At 49.0% G+C, this 12,500-nt stretch overlaps 1 protein-coding gene across 1 annotated transcript in view; it reads right to left on the bottom strand.

Annotated features, from left to right (window-relative positions):
• The window catches only part of LOC135823319 (uncharacterized), an 85,413-nt gene that overhangs the window by 30,464 nt on the left and 42,449 nt on the right, over nucleotides 1–12,500 (bottom strand). The window contains exon 9 of the mRNA XM_065336182.1: nucleotides 9,303–9,488. Within this exon, the coding sequence (XP_065192254.1) occupies nucleotides 9,303–9,488 (186 nt within the window). The remainder of the gene's footprint in view (nucleotides 1–9,302; nucleotides 9,489–12,500) is intronic.

The raw sequence follows: 12,500 nt of genomic DNA, 5'->3' as shown, positions 1-12,500 counted from the left end.
GGCGATAGTGTGGGTTCAAATCCTAGGTTATGTCTTGAAAAAATAGGAGAAATGAAAAAATAATTAATTATAACATTATTATTATTATGATGAAGAAAGGAAAAGACAAAATGTTACGAGTTATGACAAACTGTCCACCAGCGTAACCAGATCTTATACAGCCTTTCCTTTCTTCATCATAACTATATTGGCTCACCATCCGAGTTCAAATTATTATTATTATTATTATTGAAAGGATTCGGAGAAATTCAAATTTTGGAGTGAAAAACTTGTCAGCACCTTCTAGGTTCAGCCTGGTCCCATAGCTCAGTGGTTAAAGCATTGCTCATGACAAGCAAGGTCCCGGGTTCGGGTCCTGGTGGGTCTGGCGATTTTTTTCTCTTTTCAGGCAGTTCACTTCCCCAACTGATCCTTTGAATTATTATTAAATTTTTGATAGGGCAATCCTCCTTATGCTTTTTTGCCTAGGTCATCAAGGTGGTAGACAGTGTCATATTACCCTCGAATGCAAAGAGAAATTTTATTTCTTTCGCTCAGGGCCCTACGCTATGCTTTTTTTGCCTAGCTCATCATGCATGTTATTCGCACAGATGGAATCTTTTTGGCAATACAATGATGTAGCCGATCAGTTCGTTGTGGTATGGTTGGGCATCAGTTCTCATAACATGCATGATAAGCCAGGCAAAAAATCATAGCGTGGGACCCTGAGCTTCCAAGTTTTCTCGTTTCCGTACAGTGCTGTATGCTAAATGATTGTGTTTGCATGCAGTACGCGCATGCCAAGGCACATTGCATGCCAGCATTACACACCTTTCAATGCAATGTGCCTTGGCATGCAGTACGCGCATGCCAAGGCACATTGCATGTAGTAGTAGTAGTAGTATTTATTATTTATGATGATGATGATGATGATACCCAACAGGCCTATGGCCTTCTTACAGGGTGCCCAAGGAGAAATAATTGTGAGCAGCTAGCACAAAAAGCAGACAAGGTACGCTGGGATCGAATGATAGCGGGTAGTGCATTAAAGCGGTCAGCACCAAGAAACGAGAGACTGTAGAGGCCTGGACGGGACATGAATGGGGGGGGGGGGGGAGAAAGAGACTACTGGATGTTTGGCCTCTGGTTTGGGAGGTAGTGTGGGTAGCATCATTTCGGGTCGTAAAGATTTGGGAGATGAGGGGACTGCCAAGGGACCTGATGCACCGAAAAGTAAAAATGAAAAGCTTTTAAAGAGTGAGGCGTAGGCTGAGTGGGTGGAGGTTGTGACAACGCAAAATGGGCTCAATGTCAGCATGGGAAGGGTAGGCAAATACAACACGAACAGCTCGGCGGCTCAGTCCTAGAAACTTATCGTATTCTGCAGCGTGTAATGAATGAGAATATGATGTGCTTGCGTACTCTAATTTGCTCTGTATAACTCCGAGATAGAAAGCTCGGCGGGCCTTACCGTCCAGGTTGTCTCTGCCTCGCCTAAAAGCACCTAGCTTCTTATTAATGTTACCACGGAGGTTGGAGTTATGGGGTCAGAAGGTCAGGTGCTCATCGATGTGGAGCCCAAGATACTTACATGTAGGTGACGGAGTGATGACAGTCGTGTCGCACAGCACTGATGCAGTCACCGGAATTGAGTCACTGGCACGATGGAGGATCAGGACTTCGGTTTTCTTTGGGTTTACCAGAAGGCCACGACCATCAAAATATGATTTAAGAGCGGCGAAATCTTTTGATAAAACCCTCAGCATGCTCGAGATGTTGGACACTTTGCAGGCCTTTGATAGGCAGGTGTCGTCGGCGTAGAGTAGAGAGTCACTATTTACACGTGTTGGTACCTCTCTTGTGTGTATCATGAAGAGGACAGGTCCCAACACCGATCCTTGTGGAACTCCTCTTGTGCATGCGACGGGAGTAGCCGTCTGACCAGTTCAGCGATATTCAACCTACTGGTATCGGTCGGACAGATAGCTTGCAAACTAGGACAAGGCTGTGCCTCCGATGCCGCATTGGAAAAGATCATCCAGGAGGGTGTCATGGCGGATTCGATCAAAAGCTTTGCTCATGTCTAAAAAGAACACACCGACCACGTTCCGCTCTTCCAAGCTACACTGCCATCTGTTTATGGCGCAGCTTAGCGCATCCTCAGTAGAATGGTGGGACCTATAAGCAAATTGCTGGGGAGGAAGAATGTTAAGGTCGGGGTTGTCTTCGATGTACTTTCTCAGCTGTTTCAGAACGATCTTTTCGAGGAGCTTTGAGACTATCGGGAGAAGGGAAATTGGTCTGTAGTTGCTGGCTGGACAGGGATCTCCAGCCTTGAGCAGTGGGGTAACAGAGGCAATTTTGTAAAGGATCGGGAAGATACCAGTGGCCAGTGACTCATTGAAGATGCAAGTGAGACTTCCGGCCAGTTCATCAGCGCATGTGTGCAGTATATTTGCGGGGATACCATCCGAGCCTGTGGCTTTGGAGACGATTACCTCTCTCAGCAGTGCTTGGACCTCCTCATGACTAACACGTGAAAATGTGGTCAGACTGGTGGCTGGCATTGGACCTGGAGGAACAAACAGGGTGTCAGGTCCTCTGGCATCAGAGACAATCGAGCTAAAGTGCGTAGACAATTGATCTATGGAAGCTGCGGGAGTTCGCTGTATCTTACGACGACCTGTGAGCGTGTTAATGAGGGTCCACTGATACCGCGGGTTGCGATAGGAAGCCTGGAATTGTTAGAGGAAGTAGGCTGATTTCAAGCGACGGGACATGACGCTACATTCTCGACGGAGGGCGCGATATTGCCATACCATGGACGGGTGCCGCCTGGAGGCCTGATGTAAGTGCTTCTTACGATGCAGCAAGTTTCTCAGTTCATCTGTCAGCCAAGGCTGTGGGCGTGGTTTCTGAAGCGAAACCGTGATCGTTTCAAGTGGTGCTACTTCGTTGACATTCGACTGGAATGCCTCTGTGTTGTCATTAATGTTCTTCTTGGTGAGATTATCTAGCGCTGACACTACTGCTACTCGGAGTTTTTCAGTGTCCACATGCCGTATGCTTGGTTTTCTAATGGTTATCTGTTTCCGCGATGGAGGTAGAGCATGATCGATGGATATAGATGCATTCACCAGGTGGTGATCTGAGAGACTGTGTTGCTAGGGATGCGCGTGGGGGCCAGGATGACATTTTGTAGGCTGAAGGTTGAGCACTTGTACACTGTCCTGCAGCATATCTACGTTGAGGTCACCTAGTAACATGAAATCAGTATGCAATGTGTCCTGAACGTCATCAAGGCAATGCTCTAGGTGTTCCCAATAGCTAGCTAGTGATGATGGTGGTCTGTAGATGCAGCCGATATTGATCTTGTGACGTGGACAGCAGGTGTTGGTGTATACACTAATGAATAACAGTTCTAGGTGCTGAGGATTGTTGAAAGGAGTTGGTGAGGAGGGAAGGGTCTCTCTTACATAGATACATACACCACCACGTCTTCTATGTCCAGTTAGGTCGAAACGATGTAAGGTAAAGTCAGGAATAGCTACATCTGCGTCGGCAACTGAAGTATCAAGCCAGGTTTTGGAAACAGCTAGTATATCAATTTTCTGATCATAGAGAATCTCATGTACGTTATTCACTTTGTTCCTTAAACTTCAAATATTTATGTGAGGTACGTTCGGGCCTGATTGGAAATTTTTATTTTCATTGCTATCAGGTTCGGCCTCATTTTCTCTGTGCTGCGCTGATGAGTTCAAAAAGAACGAAACAGCATGCTGTCCGCAGATTGAGTATGTGAGCAATATGTAAATTTCGGGGGTGGCTATCACATGTGTGGGACTGTGTTCGAGGATCAGGGTTAGACACCAGAGACTTACACTGAGTGCTATCGATCGGGCGGTGAGCGGAAGCAATAGCTGTGCTGTTACGGTCCAGAGCTGCAGGCTGTGCATTAGGGCACCCCTGCACGTCCTAGGCTTGAGCCGCTTGTGGTTCGGATGGTGACGAAAGACAGAGTGTGATGGCGTCATCCGTCATCGGCTGTCCTTCATCGTCCAGGATTTTGTCATATGGCATGGAGCACCGTATGTCCTGCGCCCGCAGTTTCTTGTACACTGGGACCATCTTTGTGCGCTGGGTCTGTTATGATTCTGGTGAGGTCGTGACCCACGTACAGTGGCGCGTTGTCCGCTTTCAGGTCAAACAGTCTACGATATACCTCGTTCTTCCTAGCACCACGTGCAAACATTACTCTTACAGTTCGATGCTTTGGTTCAATGGCACCTGCTGCAACTGGTTTGGTCGTTGTCTGGTCTCGGCCCAGCCGTTCCATGGAGAGCACCATGGAAGCGGGTACTCCCAAGACGTCAGCGAGGATGTTGGTCTCGTCACCCTCAGGTGGCTCCTGGAGACCTCGCAGGATAATGTTGTTTGCACGCTCGCTTCTCTCTACTTCTTCTGCTGTTACGGCTCGCAAGTTCAAATCTGTTCGGTACGGTTGCACATTCCATGCCGGTTGTACATTCCATGCCGGTTGTACATTCCATGCCGGTTGCACATTCCATGCCGGTTGCACATTTCTTGCTGGTTGCACATTCCATGCCGGCTGTACATTCCATGCCGGTTGTACATTCCATGCCGGTTGCACATTCCATGCCGGTTGTACATTCCATGCCGGTTGTACATTCCATGCCGGTTGTACATTCCATGCCGGTTGTACATTCCATGCCGGTTGTACATTCCATGCCAGTTGCACATTCCATGCCGGTTGTACATTCCATGCCGGTTGCAAATTCCATGCCGGTTGCACATTCCATGCCGGTTGTACATTCCATGCCGGTTGTACATTCCATGCCGGTTGTACATTTCGTGCCGGTTGTACATTTCGTGCCGGTTGTACATTCCATGCCGGTTGCACATTCCATGCCGGTTGTACATTCCATGCCGGTTGTACATTCCATGCCGGTTGTACATTCCATGCCGGTTGTACATTCCATGCCGGTTGTACATTCCATGCCAGTTGCACATTCCATGCCGGTTGTACATTCCATGCCGGTTGCAAATTCCATGCCGGTTGCACATTCCATGCCGGTTGTACATTCCATGCCGGTTGTACATTCCATGCCGGTTGTACATTTCGTGCCGGTTGTACATTTCGTGCCGGTTGTACATTCCATGTCGGTTGCACATTCCATGCCGGTTGTACATTCCATGCCGGTTGTACATTCCATGCCGGTTGTACATTCCATGCCGGTTGTACATTCCATGCCGGTTGTACATTCCATGCCAGTTGCACATTCCATGCCGGTTGTACATTCCATGCCGGTTGCAAATTCCATGCCGGTTGCACATTCCATGCCGGTTGTACATTCCATGCCGGTTGTACATTCCATGCCGGTTGTACATTTCGTGCCGGTTGTACATTTCGTGCCGGTTGTACATTCCATGCCGGTTGCACATTCCATGCCGGTTGTACATTCCATGCCGGTTGTACGCTACAACTACTAGTAGCACGGGGTTCCTGGACCTGGTCGGCATTCCTGCATCCTCCAGGCGGGACAGCCTGTCCTGGTTCCTGGACCTGGTCGGCGTTCCTGCATCCTCCAGGCGGGACAGCCTGTCCTGGTTCCTGGACCTGGTCGGCATTCCTGCATCCTCCAGGCGGGCCAGCCTGTCCTGGTTCCTGGACCTGGTCGGCGTTCCTGCATCCTCCAGGTGGGACAGCCTGTCCTGGTTCCTGGACCTGGTCGGCATTCCTGCATCCTCCAGGCGGGACAGCCTGTCCTGGTTCCTGGACCTGGTCGGCGTTCCTGCATCCTCCAGGTGGGACAGCCTGTCCTGGTTCCTGGACCTGGTCGGCATTCCTGCATCCTTCAGGCGGGACAGCCTGTCCTGGTTCCTGGACCTGGTCGGCGTTCCTGCATCCTCCAGGCGGGACAGCCTGTCCTGGTTCCTGGACCTGGTCGGCGTTCCTGCATCCTCCAGGCGGGACAGCCTGTCCTGGTTCCTGGACCTGGTCGGCGTTCCTGCATCCTCCAGGCGGGATAGCCTGTCCTGGTTCCTGGACCTGGTCGGCATTCCTGCATCCTCCAGGCGGGACAGCCTGTCCTGGTTCCTGGACCTGGTCGGCGTTCCTGCATCCTCCAGGCGGGACAGCCTGTCCTGGTTCCTGGACCTGGTCGGCGTTCCTGTATCCTCCAGGCGGGACAGCCTGTCCTGGAAAGAACTAAGCTTCTCCCTCAAATCACGGTTTTCGGCCATTACTGAATTTAGCTTTTCCCCAAAGTCTGCAAATGCATCATCGAAGCGCTTGGACATACTTCGCTGCTCTTCTAGCATGTCTGCAAGCAGTTTCGGCACGCTGTCAGAAGCAGGACAGTGGTCTGCACAGGCTCCAGTCCTGGTCAAGTCTGACCGTAGCTGGTCCGGTGGAGTCAGGGCGGACTTCTTGCGGTTGGCGGCATTGGCCTGTCTCCCCGGCGAAGTTCTGAGGTCCACCTTACTGGCACTATTATTTCTACTAAGTAACGACATTACTTCAGCTGTTTTAGGGTTGCAAGGAAGTCTACGTGCAGCTAGAACTCGTGTGTTGGCATGCAGTAGGCGCATGCCAAGGCACATTGCATGCCAGTATCACACATCTTTCAACCTTTTACATAGTACTAGTATCACACAGAATATAAGCCATGCGAATTGCTGGCCTTCAAGCAGCATTTCCATCTACATCATGTATAGTGTACATAATTTCACGGCGGTGTTGAGCACTGTCAGCACACTGGGTACATCCTCCGGGGTAATTTCACATGGACAAACTTTAGTACGGAATTAATTTTAAAAGGCGACGAGGAGACAATAACTTTATTAATGCGATTAATAGTATAAGTGAAGCGGACATTACAAAATGATGAATGAGAATACATGTATCTAAAATGGTTGTTCCTAATCGATTTTCTTGAGACTATCATCAGGGAAAAATCGTCTTACAATAGAGGCTATACGGAGAAACAAACTACTTATAGGTTATAGGATAGTGGGAAGTATACAAGGTGAGGTGTGAAAAGAAAAAAAGAAAGTGGGAGAGAAGACGAAAGAAATTAGAAGAAAAGATGTGAGAGTGTTCCGACGCATGCACCTACACCTCACAGTTCCTCACTCTATCACATTCACCTGCTTCCACGCCTTCATTTCACTCACCTTTTGTAGTAGCTCACACCGTCGGAACACTCTCACATCTTTTCTTCTAATTTCTTTCGTCTTCTCTCCCACTTTCTTTTTTTCTTTTCACACCTCACCTTGTATACTTCCCACTATCCTATAACCTGTAAGTAGTTTGTTTCTCCGTATAGCCTCTATTGTGAGACGATTTTTCCCTGATGATAGTCTCAAGAAAATCGATTAGGAACAACCATTTTAGATACATGTATTCTCATTCATCATTTTGTAATGTCCGCTTCACTTATACTATTAATCGCATTAGTAGAATTAATTTTAGTACAAAAGAGGCCGTGTACGAAATTGTACACAATAAATCCCGTCCGAAAATTTCCTGCAAAATAATAGATCGGTAGATAGGTAGACAGACAGACATACAGACAGACAGACAGACAGACAGACAGACAGACAGACAGACAGACAGACAGACAGACTGACAGACAGACTGACAGACTGACAGACTGACAGACTGACAGACTGACAGACAGACAGACAGACAGACAGACAGACAGACAGACAGACAGACAGACAGACAGACAGACAGACAGACAGACAGACAGACAGACAGACAGACAGACAGACAGACAGACAGACAGACAGACAGACAGACAGACAGACAGCAAGACAGAGGATATTGAAACAAGAGACAAGGCGCCAGCAGTTTGAGAACTGCGATGAACAGGACATGCTTTAATCACTCTCTGGCAGCTTTTCTTTTCTATCAGTACAATAAAGCTGTTATAGATGTGGACTGAGCTTGTCCTGTCCACCGGGGTTCTTGAAGAGAATACTCTTCTCGTTTTATAGAGAACAAGTCTAGCAATTGGTAGGGCTGAAACGAACATAAAATTTGAGTATTCGAACGTTCCTGATGTTAACGAACAAACGAACGAACATTCTCTAACATTCTCCTCGCACGTGCGTGCTCGCGCACGAACCGGCATCGGCAAGAAAATAGTGGAATTTTTGAATACAGTGTAGCAATAAACTTTTGTGGCGCACAAATTTTGCGTTTTCATGAATGCGGCTGGTTTGTGATGAGAAAATTTTGCGATTTTTACCTCTTTTGAACCTTGTAGTTGTGCTGTCTACAATACACGTACTGAGCAGTTTGTGGCGATTTTCTTCTCCAGGATGCCCAATGGCCACGAAAGTAGCGAAATTTAATCACTTGCGAAAGTTTTATGATGCTTTCAAAAGTTGAGGCACAATGGAAGCCTCCAACTGAGCAACGCCATACTGGCATTACTGCTACTGCTGAGGACCAGAACGTTGCGTAACAGCAACGTTTGTCATCAACTTGCTTCCTGTTCAGTGTTGATGCCGTAAAAATACCTGCACTCCCAGAGACGACAGAAGAATGCTGAAAGTTACCCTTGTTGTGTTTTCAGGTGCGCATAGAGGTTGCTCGCCGTTTTGCATTACTAAACATACGCTGCGGGAAATCCTGCAGGTAGTTTGACTTCTCATCCTCGGATTTGGTAAAATGATCCCAAACAACAGAATGGGGAGCACGACCGAAAACAGTTTCTGACATGGGAACAGTGCGAACTCGAAACAAAAGAAAACTACGAAGTGGTCAAAGGAAGAGCGAGCAGCAAAAATATGTAAGTACAAGTACTCGTGCTTTGTTCCGATGTTCGTCTACATGTCATCGCCTCCACTCCGATGTTCGTCTACATGTCGTCGCCTCGACTCCGATGTTCGTCTACATGTCGTCGCCTCGACTCCGATGTTCGTCTACATGTCGTCGCCTTGACTCCAGCCAAGTGCCGGTTCAGATTGTGAACCGCGCGCGCGTGGGTCGTGTAGGTCTACCACCTGGCGCAGCGCTGGTCACAAGCACACAGCTACACACAGGCGGTGTGTGAAACGATCGTGACTGATGGCGATGTTTTTACCGGTTTATACTATAGTACGGTACGCACATTCTCAAAGTTCTACGAATGTTCGTGAGAACTACGAATGTTCGTTCGCTGTGGCCTAACGAACGAATATTCGAATGTTCGGTATATTGTTTCACCCCTAGCAATTGGATAGAGGTTTGAAGATCAAAGATAAAAGTGAGTAGATATAAAGTAGGATTAGAAGCAACATTGTGTCCTCACCTTAGTCAGCTCAATATGTGAGTAATAATGCTGGACCAGTTTCTGAATGAGACTGTGGTAGCTCTCATTGGTGAAACCACTATAGAACATGTGTTCTAGAGTGCCAGTCTCATCCAATGCCGGCATCTTTGGGCACATGTTTGCTGCACAGGCAGGTTTGGGGTATCCACAGTCAATGTAGTTACCCTGAGAATAGAAGAAAAGGAAAACAGAATTGAAGGAAGAGCACTTCAACGTACCAAACTTCCAGTTTGAAGTAAATCGAATACAGTGCTGCAAAAGATCGGAGCTAGTTAGCAAGTGCAGGCATGAAAATAAGTACTACCTCTCAAAATTCTCACCATCAGCCGTCACATAACCTTCTCACCACTCGCAGTCGCAGGTGAGGTGCTGCTCATAATTACCCCATTGTCCTTCTTCTTGCCTCCCTCAGAAGAACATGTGGTTTCATGAGCCTAGGCCTAAAGTGTATTTTTGCACCCCATCAACCAACTCACGCATTTTTACAATTACACTATCAGCCCGGATCATCCATTCGCGCTATGATCCAAGCTTGCAGCCTATATCAATCCTATCTTCTGAAAATTGTAGTCAAGTTGCTGTCTGATGATCGGTTAAAACCGTGAAACTCAGAGTTACAGAAGAAACGCATTTGATTCCTTTGAATTTGGAATGGTGAGGAGGACGACGACGAAGTCCAACCAGACAGAGGAGAAAGGAAGGAAGTGGTGGTGGTGGACGTGGAGCTGCTCTCGCTTTCGCGACGTGGAATGTTCGTTCCCTTTTCGAGGACTCTGGAGACGAGCGGATCTGCAGAAAGCGGCAAAATAATAATTTGTCGATCGACCGTAAATTGGATTTCTTGGTCGCGGAGCTTCGGAGATATGGGATTGCTATCGCTGCGATCCAAGAGACAAAGTGGTTCGAGTCCGATGTCTGGAGAGCTGATGGCTATACGTTCTTGCACTCAGGTCGTCGTCTACCAAATGGCGATGGTCCTGCGCGTAGGAACGAAGGTGTTGGAATAATGCTGAACCCAGGGATGACGGAGGCTTGCTGGTGAGCAGTGGACCGCTGTAAGTTCGAGATTGGTTGTGGCCCGTCTCAAGCTCGCGGAGGCGGGAGAACTTCGAGTGCATGGCAAATGGCAGAGAAGGAATGATTTGTATGTGACAGTTGTGAGTGCGTACACACCAACCAGTAAAGCTACTGCACCCGTCAAAGATCATTTCTTTACAGATTTGCAGAGGGTGGTCGATGGTGTGCCAGCCAGTGATGTTCTGTTGCTGCTTGGTGACTTCAATGCTAGAGTTGGCAGCAGCAATGACGCGGGAGACGAATGGAGGGCTGTGTTGGGGAGATATGGTCACGGTGCGCGGAATGATGCTGGTGAGCGGCTTCTGATGTGGTGTGCTACCAACGGGCTGTCTGTAATGAACACCCATTTCCAGAAACCTGCGTCGAGGCGTGGGACCTGGATGCACCCAGCTACGAAGCAAACCCATCTCATAGATTTTATCATCATGAGGCAGCCACACCGTCGCTTTTGTCTTGATGTCAGCGTAATGGGCGGTGCCAACTGTTGGACAGACCACCCCATGGTTCGCAGCAGGCTTCTACTTGATCGTCCATTGTGCCGCAGGCCTCGCCCTGTGCCGAAACCCGCACCTGTTGCTGTCGGAAAGCTGGGTGACCCGGCCGTTCGCAAGAGCTATGCTGAACAAATTTCAGACAAGCTCCCTGATACTGCTGATGCGGACACTGCAGCTGACCAATGGCAAGCAGTGAAGGATATAATGTGCAGTACAGCAGAGGTTGTCCTGGGACCACGGCAACGCAGGCAACCCGACTGGTTTAAGGCGAGTGAGACTGTGCTTCTTCCGCTGATTGATATCAAGAATTCCGCTGGAGATGTCATGTTGCAGAAGAACACCGCGTCTTCACGCAAGAACTTTCGTCAGACACAACGTGAGGTGGAGAAGGCTGTAAGGAGTGCCAAGGAAACTTGGATTGAAGACATCGCATCCCAAGCTGAAAATGCTGCTAACAATTGTTCCGTTCGTTGGGCTGCAGTCCGCAAGTTGCAGACGCTCCATCAAGGCCGCCGTCCAATACAGCCGTCTGCTGTGTATTTGGAAGATGGCACGTTGAGTGATGGACCCGATGCTGTCAGTGGAAGATGCAGCACTTTCAGGGTGTCCTGAACGTTGAGAGTGAGTTTGACGCAGCTGTGGTCGAGATGATGGCGGATCGCCCTGTTATTCCTGAGCTGGACCAGCCACCCACTGTTGCTGAGCTGGAGGCTGCACTGCGGACCATGAAAGCGGGTAAAGCTGGCGGTCAGTCGGGCATTCCACCGGACATGGTCTTACATGGTGGCAAAGACCTACACAGTCGCATCCTGACCATCATGCGTAAATCCTGGCTCGAAGGCACTGTAGTCGATGATTGGCGTGATGCAGTGGTTGTGCCCATCCCCAAGAAGGGAGGTCTACACCACTGTGATAACTGGCGCGGCATCAGTCTGTTGGACGTTGTCGGCAAGCTGCATGCCCGTATTCTGCAGGACCACCTCAAAGCTATCGCTGAAGATGTCTTGCCAGACTCTCAGTGCGGCTTCAGAAAGGGACGTGGCTGCGTCGATATGGTGTACGTCGCACGGCAGTTGATGGAGAAGACGTTGGAGCATGATTCAGATGCATATGTCCTGTTCGTCGATCTGAGAAAGGCGTATGACAGTATCCCGCGTGCAGCGCTGTGGCAGGTTCTCCAAAAGCTTGGTGTTCCGCCGGCAATGCTCCGCATCATTCAGTCACTCCACAACGGCATGACTGCTTCTGTTCGGGTGGATGGCAAGCTGACTGACTCGATAACTGTGCGGAATGGATTGCGTCAGGGCTGCACTCTCGCACCAATGCTCTTCAATTTGTACTTCTCTGCCGTCGTTGCCAGTTGGAGGTCCAGTTGTCCGGACGCTGGCATATCCTTTCGATATAAAGTCGGGAGGAAGCTAGTAGGTGACCGAACGGCGAAGGGCAAGCTCCTGTCATCAACGGTCACAGAATCCCAGTTTGCTGACGACGCTGCACTCTACGCAACATCTCGGCCTGCCTTCGAAGCGATGACTTCCAGCTTCATCACATGCGCAAGCAGCTGGGGCGTGACGGTCAGTGTGAGAAAGACCAAGGGTATGGCTGT

The sequence above is a fragment of the Sycon ciliatum genome, chromosome 8 (genome assembly GCF_964019385.1).
Source record: "Sycon ciliatum chromosome 8, ocSycCili1.1, whole genome shotgun sequence".
NCBI lineage: Eukaryota > Metazoa > Porifera > Calcarea > Leucosolenida > Sycettidae > Sycon > Sycon ciliatum.
Note: the sequence above shows the minus strand (reverse complement) of the source record. Positions and strands in the feature narration are given on the sequence as shown.